Source organism: Pan troglodytes, chromosome 1 (assembly GCF_028858775.2).
Source record: "Pan troglodytes isolate AG18354 chromosome 1, NHGRI_mPanTro3-v2.0_pri, whole genome shotgun sequence".
Classification (NCBI taxonomy): Eukaryota; Metazoa; Chordata; class Mammalia; order Primates; family Hominidae; genus Pan; species Pan troglodytes.
The window spans coordinates 159,068,211-159,085,429 of NC_072398.2; the positions used below are offsets into that span (position 1 = coordinate 159,068,211).

At 33.6% G+C, this 17,219-nt stretch overlaps 1 protein-coding gene across 1 annotated transcript in view; it reads left to right on the forward strand.

Annotated features, from left to right (window-relative positions):
• NEGR1 (neuronal growth regulator 1) overlaps nt 1-17,219 on the forward strand; it is an 882,773-nt gene that overhangs the window by 336,389 nt on the left and 529,165 nt on the right. The window contains exon 2 of the mRNA XM_016940331.4: nt 10,497-10,729. Within this exon, the coding sequence (XP_016795820.1) occupies nt 10,497-10,729 (233 nt within the window). The remainder of the gene's footprint in view (nt 1-10,496; nt 10,730-17,219) is intronic.

Consider the following 17,219-nt stretch of genomic DNA (forward strand, 5'->3'; position numbering starts at 1 on the left):
AGGCATGGTGGCATGCACCTGTAGCCCCAGATATTCGGGAATGTAGGACATGTGGAGAGAGGCTGAGGCGGGGGTGGATCGCTTGAACCCAGGAGGTCAAGTCTGCATTGAGCTATGATTGCATCACTGCACTCCAGCCTCAGTGACAGAGTGAGACCTTGTCACTCCCACAAAAAAAAAAGAAACGAATAGAATTGGTAACCCTTTACTTACATTAATGGGCTTGGGAAGATCAGTGTGCTTATGCAGTCTCTATATAGAAATTCACAATCATAACCTAGAGTTATGAAGAGCATTAACCTATAAAACATTGTAATAATTATAAAATGTTTACATTTATAATTCACTTTATAACTTTATAAACCTATCTCCCATGCACAGCCTCTTTGATCTTATACCAAAATAGAAGCTACTTAACACAGGTGATATTATCTCAATTTTGCAACTATTAAATTCTTTATGGAAGTTGAATTACTTGCCCAAAACAGTTGCTAGTAAACTAGGAATATGGTTTCTGAATGTAAGTTTTCAGTCCCAGTATAACTTTTATAACTTTTTAAAATGTAACACCAAGGCTGTCTTTTTCTACATGTTCTGCTTATAAGATGGGGAAGTATAAAAAAAAAAAAAACTTTTGTGGCAGTTCAAAGGGGAGTAAATGAATGAAGTACTTTAACATATGACAATTAGCTACCTATAAAATTAGTTCTGTGAACCAGCTCTGTGCTCTGACAGTATAGAAAAATAAAGTTTTGCTACATCAAGCCAGACTCTGAATTCTTTATTTTTTTCCTTCTTCTAATTATATTTTATACATAGGGTTTTTTGTTATTGTTATTACTGGCAGTAGTATTGTTTTCAAACACAAAGTTAACCACAGGGATGTAGGGTAATAATAGTTAACCTGAATTGCATACTTACCATGCACCTCCTTCTGTCCTAAACAAGTTAAACAAACTAATTAATTTAATCCTCATAACAATTTTGTCAAGTAAGTACTTTTACTAACCCCATCTTACAGGTGAGAAAACTAAGGTAAATTAACTTGGCCCAGGTTCCAGGCCTAGTACACAAGAAAGATGACATTTGAACTCAATATTAACTATAATTACACTACACAGTTTGTTAAGGAAAAGTTATAATAAAAAATAAGATCTAGCAAAAACTCAAATTTGAGACTATTTTTAACTTAACATCTTTCAAAAATATAAAGTTTAATTTTTTTACAGGAAGCTGTTTAAAAAAACATTAATTTTTTACTTCTTGGGTATACTCCTTAATTTATATTTTAAGGCATAGTTCATACTGAATTATGGTTTAGTCCATTTTCTCGAGAAGACAGACAAATATGGGTTAATGGCTACTATAGTAACTGATTGCAAGGCTAGCTTTAATTAGTTGACTGTGTAACCATTTTTTATTCATAAAACAAAATTTGTGTTCAGAATATTTTTTATTAGGAAAAATTGCAATAAGAAAAATCCAGCAGTGCCTGGCAGGATGCTTAAAGATCAACATAAGCAGATGGGTTGGGAAGGTGGGGAACAGAATTCATTTTGCTTTTTAAATGTCTGTATTTGGTGATACTGTAAAGTAGCATAAGTTTATTATTTTTACAAAATATGAATTTAGAACCTTTCCGTATATCCATGTTATGTTTCTTATTTTATAATCTCTATTTATTAATATATGCAAATAGAATACTTTTAATGACTTCAACACAAAGATGGCTGATGGAAGGGAGACGAGCTGCAATTGCTGATACTGTTCTTACTAGAGAAGTCCATGTCCTTTATTCCCTCGATTTAGGGATAAGGTGTATGTACCTGGCTCCATCCCAAAGAGGATGGAATAGAAAGGCTTGTCTGGAGCCTAGAGCTTTATCTCAGTCATTTCTCTGGATCTGATTGCATTCCCTGTCTTTGATACTGCTATTTTAAACACCTCCTGCATGCATTTTGAATGTAGTTTTCATTCTCTTTATATCTCCTGAGGTGAAAGTCCAACTTCTCCAGGAAGCAGCTGCCAGGGAGACAGTACTGCAGACAGAACTTTCCCCACAGCGGTTCAGAGCACCTGCCAGTTATCAAAAATCTTGAAGCCCTTCCAGATCCAAATATCTCACATTCAATCAAGTCCATGTGGGAGAAAGCAAGCTGATTTAGTTGAATTCAAAAATTAAAAAGTAGAGATGACCAAGAAATTTTCTGCTTAATTCATGTTTAAAGCCATTGGAACAAAGCTAGCCTTAAAGCACTCAAATTTGTAACACCTTTTTTTTTTTTTTAGGACTTTTACATTCTTTGCTTCATTTATCAATTTTGTATTCATGCATTCAGTAATCTTAGAGCAGAGATGATAAGACCTATCTACTTCTCAGAATGTTTTTGTGAGTGTTAAATGAGATCATACATTTAAAAAATATTTCCATGCCTCTTAACCCACAGTAATCATTCTGCAAATGAAATTTATTATCGGGATAAGAGGATAGTAATTAGTAACAGACCAAAAATGAAGATATTTTGATATTCAGACTTTGTTAGTTTCTTTAATCATAATGTACAAGATCTCTCTTACTCTATCCATGCTTATTTTACTTCATAAATGCTAATTTACATGTTAAATTATTTACAAATAATGTATTGAAGCACCCTTTATATGTAAAAATTGTTTGGCATGGCCCCTCCTAACACAGACATATATTCTTGCTTGGAAGCTTCTTATTAATGGAAAGAATAAGATAAAGCAATTTGTGGTATTGCAGAAAAACAGTTTAATTATGAGTTAAAATGAGTGATTTTAATGTTTGAAAATGTGACTTAATCATAACCAAATTTGAATGATTTCCCAGGCATTGAAAATGTTATATATACATATATATGTATACATATAAATGGCTCTAAGTTCATATTTTATACACACATGTGTAAATATGTGTATGATACATGTGTATATATGTGTATGATACATGTGTATGTATGTGTGTGTATGTGTGAGTATATACATAAAACAAACTTAACTATACATATATGTATAGTTTGTTTATAAATATACATATATGTATAGTTAAGTTTGTTTTATATATATATACACACACATACACATATGTATAGTTTATAAATATACATATATATGTATGTGTGTACATATATACACATATATATATACACACACATATATATACACATATATACATATATATATATATATATAAAACAAACTTAGGGCCAGACATGGTGACTCATATTTGGGAGGCTGAGGCAGGAGGATTGCTTGAGTCCAGGAGTTCGAGGCAGCAGTGAGCTACGATCGTTCCACTCTACTCAAGCCTGGGTGACAGAGCAAGAATTTGTCTCTTAAAAAATATAGATTTAAAGAATTTTAAGTTGTGCATTAAAGTAAAACTAAACTATATGAATTAATACTATCACTTGATTACATTAAACTTCACAGATTTCAGGGAGGCGTTAAGTATAGTTCTGCATGAAAAAAGTAAGAAAAATTCACAAAGCTTAATTTTCAGTTTTTTTTCCCATCTAATTTACAATGTAAAAATGTTTAAGATGTTCGAGGATTTGGTGTTATAATCAATAGTGGCTGATAGTTTTCAATCTTGTATCCAAAATATTTTAAAAATAAGCATATTATCCCAAATTGCTAGAGTGAAATACATAGAAAATAGAATTCTTTTTCCAAAAAAATAAGAAACCAATGCTACTTGTTTTTTTTTTTCTTTTTTGCTATTACACAAGAAGTAAAATATACCCAACATGGCATAACTCCCATTTTGAAAATAAATGTACATGTTTTATTGATATTACTTTGGTTCTAAGGCCTGAAGATTTAGTGTAATTATTTCATAATAAGTTTTTCTCATATAATACAAATGTTAATAAGCAAGTCATCTGTTAGTTACTTAACTAACAGATGTATCTCAGTGTCTTCATTGTAAAATGGGTATAATGATAATAATAATAGTTTTTGATAGAACCTAACTCAAAGTCTTGTTTTGAGGATTGAATGAAAAATATACATAACATGCTTAAAATGTATCTGGTGCATAGTAATGTTAACATATTACTATTGTATACTGAACAGTATTGAACTGTTAGCTGCTGAAGTGCAGTTCTCACTTAGATATCACCAGAACATATTTTAAAATACAATTCTTATCATCTCTAAGGATGAGGACTTCATTAAATAATTGAAGTTCACTGGACAAATTGTTACCATGGATTTCCCACCACCCTTCACTGTCTGCCACCTCTGCCACACCTGCAAAAATAGAAAGATAATAAGAACCATTTCTGTGTCTGAGTAGTTGTAAAAGAGAATTTTAAATATTGTCAATCATAAGATTATATAAAGTGATATTATTATCTAGGAAATATTTATATAACCATACAATTTATGTATACATAGATACATATTATTTAGGAATCAACTCTCATGAAAGATATCAAGAAGAGAGTGCCCTAAAAACAAAGGTAGGGGAGAAAGATGGTAGAATTTCTGTTCTCTTCCATATAATCTCTGCTTTACTTGCCTTACCTCATTTGGTCTTGAAATTGGGATATCAAAACTCTCTTTGTGTGCAAAATCAGCATGGAGATTGTGTGGGGTTCTGAACTCTGTTAATATGCTTTTGAAAGTTCTCCTTCTGTCAAATTTAGGACTTTATGATGCAATGAAGAGACAGCAGTAAAGGTAGCTGGTAAGTCTCTTCATAGGAATATTATTTTCACTCAGTTTAGCTTTGAGTCCAAGAGAAAAATGTACTTTTTATTTTTTATTAATTGGTGCCTTTAATAGGAGCTTTCATTAATCAAAATGTCTTGAGAAAGCTGTTCTTTCTCCATACAGCTGAATAAATTCTGCTGTGTGGAATACTGGTCATGGTGCTAACGCTTATGTTTTTGGACTGTGCAACAAAGAATTTGAGATATAAGTGGACAAAATCATTCCTCAGCAGCCACAGGCTTTTTGACTTAACTGAGCTTTAAAAAATAACAAATACCCTAAATATGCTATTTTTCACTACACTCTCTGATGTCCACCTTTCCAATTTAATCACCACAGGAGTTAGTATCACAGGCATATTCTGTTAGAATTTTCCTAACAGTTTGATCAAATAGCATCTCACCCAATGGGACTTCATACCCCCAAAACAGAGACCTGCCTAATGCGTAGTAACATCCTTTAAGGGGGCCCCTAAAAAGAATTTAGGCAGCAGTGCCATTCTTATTAGAAAAGAATTAAATATCGTTAGCCTGGGTTTATATAATTAACAACCATGAAGCAAAAAGAAATGTTCAAGCTATTTCCTATGTATTTTCCAATAGCCAGATGTTTGGAACTATGTGCACAAAATATCCAGATGACTGACTGAAAATTTAAGTATTTATCATGATATTTGGTATAGTGTCAACAGAGCATATGCTGAAGAGTGTATTTTTGGAACTGTTTTATTCATCTCCTTGCAAAATAGGTAGTCTAGCAGATTTTTAAAGTGAAAGATAAAAACCACTATCAAGGAAAGCTATGCCATACTCGATTAAAGGATATATTTATTATTGAACATTTTTATTCAGATTATTTCATTGTCTATATTTCAAAGGGACCTTAAGATCACTTGCTGCTAAAATGTTCCATTTTGAAGTCCAAAGAAAAAAGATCTGAATTTGTGACCAGAGAAGTGTTACTTCATGCTGTCCCATTAATGATCTGACCACCCTCACTTCACTGAACTCCCCCTTACACCCTAATTCCTCCATTCTAAACAGGTAGTCCCCCTGACTTGCTGCTGCTTGACTCTAAAAATACTAGCATAGTCTGTCACTGTGGTTAAGAATGCAAGCCAACTGGCTTTGTTCAATCACAACCTGCCAGTACCTTTGCTTCTTCATCTAAAAAATTAAGATAATAGTAGTATCTGGCTCATAGGGTTATGTGAGGCTTAAATGGTATAATAAATGTAAAATGCCTAGCAAACCTCCTAGCACATACTAAGCAGAATGTCTAATGGTTTAAAAGGGTTTCTGAAGTGTAGAGTCAAATGTTGCAGTTCTTTCTTATTTCAAGTAGCTATGTGTATGAATGATTTTCTTGATCTGCCACTGGCACTCTGCCCACCCCTGCCCCTGACTTGCCTTTTTTTCTGATCACTGAATTCTTAGCTTAGTTCTTCACTTACTGATTTAGATTGCTTAGCACATCCTCTGTATCATTCACCAGTTATTGTCTGTACTACATATATCTGCATTTAATTACATGTAATTATAGTTTACATGGGTGTGACTTTGCTTTTCCAACTATGCCTCACTTTGGGAATTTTGATACACTTTATCATATTATTCCTTTCTCCAAAATTTTCCTAATTTTTACCTTCATTTATCCACTCAGCACACGCTTATATTTATCGTTCATTATTTTTAGGACCTTGGAATATATAGAAGCAACCAAATAGACAAAATTCCTGGATCTTGCTTCTAGTGGAAAGAGACAGACAATAATCAATCAAGTAAATAGATAATATGTCTAAAGCGAGTGTGGGAACAGTCGCGCTATTTTTGCTGTTTAATACATTAGGTCATTTAATGAAGACCTAAGGAAGATAGGGAGCAAGTTACGTGGAACTTTAGGGGAAAAAAGTTGCAGGGAAGAAATAGCAAATACAAACTAACTAAGGCAAGAGAATGCCTGACTTGTTGGAAGCACAGCTAAAGGACCCCAGCCTAGAGCAGAGTAAAGTGGAAAATAGGAGTGGGAGGTAAAGTCAGAAAAGCATCAGGGGACCAGACTATATAAGGCTGTGTTGACTACTATCAAAATTATAAATTTTCTTATGAATTAAATAGAAGGCCTGGAGTTGTTGATGATCTGATTTGAACTCTACAATGTTCATTCTGCTTATTGTGGGAAGAATGGACCTGGCTACAAGGGTCAAGGGGAGAAGCCAGAGACTCTCAGAGAATCTCAATAATCCAATTATAACGACAATGTAATTACTACATTTTTCACTCCCTGTTCTGCATGATGGCTGTTCATGCGCATGCTTTGTCATCCTTGCTAAATTATAAATTCTGTTTGGGCCAGGATTCCAACAAATTTATATTTGTAGACACCAGACTTTTTAAACCAAGAAAAAAAAAATGTTGGTACCCAAAGAGTACAAAAATAAATTGCTATCATGCTCCTTTACTTGGCTCTCACCCTCCACCCCATTGTACCCTACATAGCTTCCCTCCTTACAAAACTTCTTAATACAGCATACACATGTCAAGCAATATCTCTTTGTATTGCAAAGGAAAAAATAGGATGTAGATGGAGAATGAAAAGGAGGTACAGAGGAAGAAGACATAGTTCTTATTCTCAAGGAATCTTTATAATGACCAAAAAAAAAAAAAAAAAAAAAACACCTACACATGCATACAGCCGTGTGTGTGTGTACGTGTGTATGTTTGGCCTATTCACATATTCTATGTAGTCATCTCATACTAGATCTTTAAACTACATGTATTCTCTATATGATTTCATAACATAGCCAAGCCTATGTAGACTTGCTATTCAAAATTTGTAAAATTCCATGTATGGTAATTTGGGTTATTTATATTCTAACATAATAGTGTAGTTTGAGAATAATTCTACAAAATTCAGCAAAATTTCCAAAAGGAAAATTCTTTTTTTCTGATTGTCATTCAAGAGTATTACTAATGTGTATCTTAAAAAACTTTGAGTTGGGAACAATGGCTATTACAAAATAGAGTTATTGAAGCCAAGGAGACATAAATGATGCCTTCTTTCATTTTTTTCATCATGAAGAAATTGAATTCTATTCTTCTGTGGCAGCCCATGTCATGCCAGAATTGAGGAACAGTGCTTATGCTAAGACTACTGGTTAATCTCTGCAGTTTCCCTAATACCCCCCAAATAAAGGTAAAGCTGCTACTGCCTCTAGGGAAATGGAAATGCCCAATAGAGCATTCTAAATCAGACTTTCATGGTAAAACATCCACTAATAATTAATTTTCTGCTTCCTTTAGACTAGGACAGGTTAAGCAGTTGGTCACATTCAGTAAATAAGAAATTACTTGCAGTAATTTCTGCAACATTCTAATCATTTTCCCATTTCTGAAACCTATTTTAAAAGTCTTTGATCTGCATTACAGTGGAAAGGATGTTGAATGTGGAAAGAGAAGACTTGATTATGAATTCAACATTGGCACCCACTAATATCGTGGCTTAGGCCGGTCATTTAACCTAAACATCTCCATTTATTTTCTAGTATCAAGAGCTTTGCAATCTATACCCTGAAAGAGTTGTTATGAACACGCAATAGAAAAACATACGAAGGCCATAGATGCAGAGGTCCCACAGAAACACTTGATGAATGCAGATACTAAATGACACACTAGAATTATCACAGTCCTAGCAGTGATATTTCAGAGTTCTGTCCTGTACCAGCACAAATGTGATCTGTGAAATGGGAAATATGTACCCTCTATCTTCTTTCTGCATATTATTAAGAATGACAATATGCTGGAATTATTTAATTACATCATTAAAGGGGTTTTATTTTCTTTATTAAATACATAAGGACAAGCTTTTCAATTAACAGTGACCTTTATGACTTCCGTTTTGTTTTCTGTAGATGGCAAAGCTGACTGCAAATTAGATTCTGCAATGTACCTTGTTCCTTACTTTTTCACCCACTGATTAGTTTCATACAGTTGACAGCAGCCCACCCTGTTGCTTTCAGCTTACAATTTTGTAGCAATCTCAAACACTGTGTTCAATCCCCCAAGGTGTTCTGTGGAAATGCTGTCAAACTATTTTTATGTATGTGTGTTTTCGTTCTGTAGCTGTGCTTTGTACTCATTTAAGAAAACCAGTATTTAATTTGTAACAGAACATTTTCAAGATGAAACGGAATTCCAGGCCTCAGCAAAATTACTGGTATATGACCACGGCCTTCTTCTGTTCTAAAGCTTGATGTGCCTGACTACTATTAAACACAATGCTGTATTTTTTAAACCTGTTACAGAATATGACTAAATAAATGGCTGCAAATTTGACCTTAAAATCCAGTAATTGTCATTACGCTTGTCATCATCATGTGGATCCAGTTTTATTTCTCCAATTCCATCTCTCATGCCTTTTACCATATATCTCATGGTTATTTGTAGTTCCCTGAAATGCCTATTTCTCTCATGTTTACCTGGTGTTGCCCACATATAGCATCTCTGTCTAGAATGCCATATCTTACAATACTTATCTCTTTATCTCAGACATTGCCTATTTCAGAAGGCCTTTATGCCTTCAGCGCCCTGAGTCAAGTAACTTTCTTTGATCTCTCATGCATCCTGTGTGTGATTTCATAAAAATATTCTCCTTTCTGTATGGTAATAATTGGTTTGCTCTTGTGTCTTCCTCACTAGACTAAAACTTGTAGACAACAACAGACAATACCTATTTAAATCCATAGATCTCTTATAAATGTTTGCTAGCTAAATGAATGCTTTATAAAAAAGTATTGATCAATAAATTGCAAAAACAAGCAACATTATTAATAAAAGTGTTATACTATCTTTTTTATATCTAATGACTACAGCAATCAGTAAACATAGTTTATAGTTTTATCAGTGAAACATAGTTTACAGTTTCAGTGTACAAGCTTACCACTGTGCAAATGCAAGCTATTTTAAAAGTAAACCCTTATAGGCCGGGCATGGTGGCTCAAGCCTGTAATCCCAGCACTTTGGGAGGCGAAGGCAGGAGGATCGCCTGAGGTCAGGAGTTCAAGACCAGTCTGGCCAACACAGTGAAACCCCATCTCCACTATAAATACAAAAATTAGCTGGGCACAGTGGCAGGCGCTTCTAATCCCAGCTACTAGGGAGGCTGAGACAGGAGAATTGCTTGAACCCAACAGGTGGAAGTTGCAGTGAGCCAAGATTTTTCCACCGCATTCCAGCCTGGGCGACAGAGTAAGACCCTGCCTCAGATAAAGAAAGAAACAAATAAATAAATAAATAAACCCACCCTTATATGAGTCTATGATTTCTGCATCTGGTACATTATATTCAGTATCAGATTGGGTCAGGTCAGTCTAAGTCATGACCTTTACTGCTTCTCATAATTTCAAACAAAGAAATAGGCTTTAATGCAGAAAATTGTTTAAACTAATTTAGCTTTATTTAGATGTGTCATCCAGACAGAATGAAAAAGGCTTTTGACTTTCAGTTGAAACACACACACACGAACACACACACACACACACACACTACACACTTAAAAAAACTGTATGCAAGTATTGTTTCACATTTGCATTGGGAATGGAAGATGCATCAGTATGTTCATGTTTCCTGAGTTAATGTCTGATGTTTGCATTTGATGCTGTGCTATTATTCAGCAAAAGAAAATAACACTCAGAACAAAATAATGTTGTCTCTCATTTTTATTTTGATTAATAGTGTTGTATCTCTTGTAATTTGTAGGTGTTATTTGGAAGATGGAGCTTCAAAGGGTGCCTGGCTGAACCGGTCAAGTATTATTTTTGCGGGAGGTGATAAGTGGTCAGTGGATCCTCGAGTTTCAATTTCAACATTGAATAAAAGGGACTACAGCCTCCAGATACAGAATGTAGATGTGACAGATGATGGCCCATACACGTGTTCTGTTCAGACTCAACATACACCCAGAACAATGCAGGTGCATCTAACTGTGCAAGGTATGTATTTTCAGAACTGCTATATTGTGAAAGACTGTGCTTAGAAATGTTTAATATTTAGGTATCAAAACGACTAGGAAGCAGTTAACAATGTTGAAATATTTGTTGTCATTGAAATATTTGTTGAATTATATTGTCATAGTTTTCAGGAATTTACATTCCTAGATATCAGAAAGTCATTAAGAGTCATACAGACAGAATGAAAAAGTCTTTTGACTGACTTTCAGTTGAAACATACACGCGCACACACATACACATATTTAAAAAAAGGTATGCAAGTATTGTAGTCATTAAGAAGTGTAATGACTATTACAGGCATACAAATCCCTACTTACAAAGATAAAGAAATATCCATTAACACCATATTATGACACTTGTAACTGATTCACCTCATATCTTCCTTTGATTCATCCCTTCAATAAATCTTTGGGAGCCCATGATTGATACATTAAATGTTTGAAACCTACAATAGATACGTGAAAATATTAGAACTTTTTGAAATATGCACAGTAACTCTTTAAATGCAATCCTCCAAGCATTCAAATACTCTGTCTCAATCCAACCTCTGTTTACTTTGATTCAAGTCACAATGAAAAGTAGCAGCCTTCTAGGATTTCTTTATTTAAATATAGAGTAATTGAGAAAATATGTACACAATGGTTTATATTTGATTTACTTTCAGTAGATCATAAATTATGCTAGCTAACTTTCAATCTCCAGATACAAACAGAATCATCAAATTATTTTATTTATCTTGCATATTAAAATGTAAGAGCATAAGTCCCCTAAAATACAAATGGTTTTCAAGAAAAATGTAATTATTATGCTAGGAGAATGGAAAACGTTTATTTTTTGCCCTTTTACATTATTTCTTTCTGCTTTATAAATTAATCGTGTGTTGGTTGTTTAGAAATATTATGCTCTGTGGAAATAAAACTGAAGTTGCCTTATTTCTAAGTAAAATTAATAACAAATTATGTGATAATGTGGTGCCAGAGCATGCATGTTTTATTCCTAATAGGAAAGTTCAGTGAGAAAGTCAGCTGTACTCTCTTTGAGTTTACCCTTCAATAAGTCAAGGCTGAAAATTAACTTAGGTGCATAGCTTAAGTCTGAAAAAGATTGTTAATCTATAGACTTATTAACTGAGCTTTATTTCCTTATGTAAAGGTAAACTTGAATTCAAACACAGCTTCAATTGTTAGTACAGTAAATATTTTAACTGTGGTGAGATTAAACTTCTTAAACAATTATCTTTAAGGAGGAAAGTATAAATTGAAAAATAAGTCAATGAATTTCCTCAGTGATTTTTCTTTTTTTTACAGATTATTGTAGACTGTGATGATGTTCATTATTTAAAAGTGGTATATCAGAATATAATAACATTTTCACAAAAGTTCATCTTTAATCAGAGATTATTCAGGGACTCCAGAGGGTGGGAGTTAATCCACCTTCAGAAACCGACATGAGATTGTAAGACAAAACACATTTCTTATGTTATTCAAGCCTAATCTTGTTCTCTTGTTCAGTTCTCTGCCCTTTGACTTGAGTTTCTAGCTCAAAGACTCTAAAAGATTTTCATGATGTGAAAAAAGAAAGTATACTTGAACAATAATATGTTCGAGTTACTTAAGACACAGACATTTGGCTTGTACATTTTAAACTTGTAGGTTTAAATGATATATTTCTGAAGAATAAATATATCCCATTTTCCTTTTTCCATTCTGTCTTGTTCCATATTAGGTCTATATTTTAAATACCCAGACTATCGGTATTTAAGACCAGCCTAGGTACATATTTAATTGTCATAGGATTTTTAAAATAACTTTATATTACATAGGTTGTTTAATATTGTTCACATTTTTCAAACTGCTACATGTCTTACTATAGTACTCTTTTTTGCTGGTCATTAGACGATGGCGAACTTTTGAGCAGTTACGAATGTACTTATTGAATGTTCCTTCAGTATAATATTTTATTCCTCTAGAAAAAGAAAAATCCATGTTACTGTTTTGAAAGTACAAGATTGGATAAAATTAAAAGCTACTAATTTTACAGTATTTATGAACATAATTACTTATTAGAAGTTGATTGACATGTAGGCAGTTTTCAAATTACATTAATAAAGTTCAGGGAATACATTAATAGGCTTGTCAGTCAATTCAAGTACTAAATAAATGTCATAAAAAGTCAACCCCACTTAAGCTACATTTCTTCTCAATGAACAAAAGTAAACTGATGTGTACACCTCTTCAGTCCCTAAATTTGTGAGATTGTCTGATGCTCAGGGGTATCAGCATAGTTTTGAAGCATATGCTCTTTGCCTAACAATCTGACAATCCTTTATTCACCAAGATAAAGAAGCTTAGCAACTGAGGGAAGACTGTATTAATCACTGATGTCAAACATATATTGGCTGGTAAAAACAAAGCTCATCTTCAATTGTTGCATGTACTCCAGGGAACTATTTTTTTTAAATCATTTTGAAAAGGGATAAAAAGGGGATATATTATCAACACAGACACTATGTTTGAGAAATTTATTAGTGCTATTGATTTCTTAGAGCTATTAATATAAATAAATGGAGCAATGGAGGAGGGAAAACACTAAAGTAGGAATAGGAAAACCCGCATTCTAATCTGGAATTGTCCTGCATAAGCTAGGCAATTATTAAGTCTCTCTGAACTCTGGCTTTCTCATTTCAAAAGAGACATAAGACAAGAAGATCTTTAAGGTCCACACCAGTCAAAAAAAGACAAATGACAACAACAAACAAAAACAAAACAAATAAAAAAATAACAAAAATCCCACGTCAATTATTTGCTTTGATTTAATGGGAAAAAATGTTTAAGTTAAAAAAGAAAAATATTTTATAACTTTTATTGAACACCATGCAAACTAATGTTTACATATAGCTCCTGTTACTACTTACTCCACAAGTACATTTCATTTCTCTTTATATTTTTTCTTTATCCAATGGAGCTGAGCAACCTATGTATTTATGAAATTTGGAGAATGTGATAATTTGGAGCCTGGCTTTAAAAGGGTTGAAACTGACTAATAGACTTAATAATAAAATAATTTTTTTCATTACCTATATATAACATGGTTTTGATAAATCAAATGACCTATTATTCACTGTTTTGAACTATGTGATATATTTACTAAGAACTAATTTCTTTGTTTATAAGTATAAAAGTGTGTGAGGCTGGAGGACTTGTTATGAAGCAAGAGCTCCTTATTACAATACTGTAATGTTGAGAAACATGAAATATAGACACTGCCCATTTGAATATACGTCAGGAATTGTGCTATGGTTAGAATGTGTCCCCCAAAGTTCATGTGTTGGAAAATTAATCTTGAAAGGAACAATGTTTGAGGTGCAGTCAAATAAAAGCTGGTTATTCATTCATGAGAGCTCTCATGAATGGGTTAATATTGCCGTCATGGGATTGGGTTAGTTGTTGTGAGAGTGGGTTTGTTATAAAAGTGAGTTAGGCCCCCTCTTGCTTTCTTGTTCTTGTCCATCTGTTTTCTGTCATGGGAAGATGCAGCACAAACGCTCTTGGAAGATGCTGGTACTATGCTGTTGGACTTCTCAGCCCCCAAAAATATGAGCCAAATAAGTTTCTGTTCATTATAAATTACACGATCTGGGATATTCTGTTATAACAACATAAAATGGACTAAGACGTGGTTCCTACTTTTAGTTCTCCATGACGTTTAAAGTCTAGATTGTATAGAGCACAAATTAGACACTCATAGATAGCGTGTATTAAATAAACATATGAAATGTTTACTGTTCAACTCATTCCCTTTCAAGGGAAAACTCTAAGTTTTCTCTGGTCAGAGTAGAAGGAGATTTGACTAGCACATAACTCTATAATCAAAATAACTTCTCAAAGGTATTTAACTTCTCCAGGGTATTGCAATTTCCTTAGGGTACATAACTCACCTAGAGTATTTGTAATAGGTGGGGTGCTACACTTCCCTTATCAAGGGTGGGCTTATTTCTCTAGAATCTGGGAGTGTAGTTAGAAGACAACATTCCGGGCCCTTTTGAGGATAGCCTCAGCTGCAGAGAGCCTCCTTGCTGAAGTCAAGCCCTGCCTAGAGCAGCCAACACCCAATGACTGCTTGAGGCAAGGAGTATAAAGACCTTTTCCTTTTAGCCCAATGTAGGACAGCTTTGATGGGCCATTTTAGGTTCAGAGCTCCTCATGGGCAGCTGAGGCTATTGTCCAGACTCCATTGCAGCTCTACTTCTTACTATATTCAAACCCATCTCCTTCTTCTTCCGTCCCCAGTAGCTGATCACAAGGATATTTCCTAATAAACATCTTGCACTCTAAACTCTATCTTGTTTGAATTCGTTTCACAAAGATCCTAAAGTATGACAATATCAGATCCATATCTCTTGCTTAGTCATTGTTTTGAGAAAGCCTTTATAAAGTGAAAAGGCATTCAAACATCATTTATTATTAATATTCTATTTTATGTTAAAACGGATTTGAAGTGGCTTATGGAGGAGTATTCAGAACACCAAGATAGATAGGAAGAACAAAATAAACAAGAGAAGAGCAGGATGCAGTCAGAGGTGAGGTTAGATCATAAAATTTGTAATATGATTTTCATATACTTTCAGAGCATGTCAAAAATTTATTTCTAAGATTTCTGAAAGCCAATATATCTAGAGAAACAGAATCAGTTATTCATTTCATAGTTCATAGGTTAAAACTTACTTTTCTCAGTACTCTGATCCTGTTATTCAGAATAAAGTAGCATTTCTGCCATGAGCTATCTCAGTGCATCACGTGAGGTATAAGGAACATCTCTTTGGTACACATAGCGTTCATTCATAAGGCTTTTACTTATAACAGCTTTCAATATAACCTGAAGAGCAGGGAAGTAAAAAAAAAAATTAAAAATAAATTCAATAAGATGCCATTCCAATAACAGGGAGATAGCTTTTTGATTACCACCTTAATCTATGAATAAATTTTAGAACCTATCCTTCTTAGGCAAAACTCCACAAATATTATTTCTCCCAATTAGTCGTTGAAGAGTAATTCAAGTGCAGATACTTCAAAGTTATACTTACTAATGATTATCTGGAGAGCAATTACTCTATGTGGCCACAAGTATAAAGCCATATTCTCCAAAGATTAGCACATCTTTGTCTAATGTTAACATCCTTTCAATGAATACTAAGGCCTTGACAAGGTGCACACTGAAAGAGAAGGACACCACACTCTGTTCCAGTTTGAGCTGATGGGAATAAACAGCATCACAGGACATGGGCCTGCTTTTCTCAAAAGACCAAAAGAAGAAAAAAAAAAACAGTAATGGTGAAAAAAGCATGAAAAAATACTACAAACATTGGACAATTCAAGCCATTGTGCTGCAACAGTGAAAATTTCAAAAGTTTCAACAAGTCAAAAAATGAAACCAAAGAAAAATTATCACCACTAACAAAAATTTTACAGAGCTACAGATGTTGAAACAGTCATTGTCTGGATGCAATAATGGCTCATGACAAGACTCTCATATTGGATCCTAGTCTGTTTTATTCAGGATCTATTTTTACCTGTGGAGGAGATCAAGATTATACATGGGAACCCAATCTTGGACATGCTCCAAAACACAAAGAAATGGACAGAGATTCAAACCTCATGCTGTTAATATTTTTAGCATGGAAACAATAATAAACCATATGAAATAAAAATGGCTTAATAACCCGTTATGTGTCATTACCCTACCCAAAATATCTTCATCTTTAAGGAATGCACCTTCATACTTACAAAACATAATCTTAGATAAATGAAAAAAGATAACTTGTTAGTGGAGCTACTACCAGTAAAAACTAGGAGTAGGTGTCCCAAAATTGTCCATGTTTTTTTGTACATGATCTATAGCTTCTTTATATCAATAACTAGATAACAAAGCTACATTTCTAAGAACATATATGATAAATACCTGTTATCTGCTTGTAAGAAAATGCTTATTATTTGCTCTCTATAATTTGGCTAAAAGTGATCTCAAATATTTAAGATAAACATTACATGGATAGGGGTGTACATACTCATTCTTATTCCCTTTGCAGGGGATTCCGACCTGTTCTACCATAAATCATTATTTACTTACCCCATTTACATTATAGTGCAGGTCCAATGGAAGACAAATTATACTGAGCTCAGGCAGACTAATCAATACCTGACTACTGATCACAGGGTGAAAGACCAAGTAAGTTCAATTACTGATAACAATAAGACTGTATTAGTCCCTACAAATTTTCCCCACAATGAAGTAGTAACGATGGAACTAGGCCTAAGAACATTGCATTGCTTTTTTCTATTTCTATTGATCTGAAATGTCCAGTTTTGCAATTTATGAAGACAGGATCTTATTAGCATTTTGGAAGATATCCCTCATTAGTTAACAGGACGATCATTTTATATATATATAAAACAGTGAGATGCTGTCTCAGGAA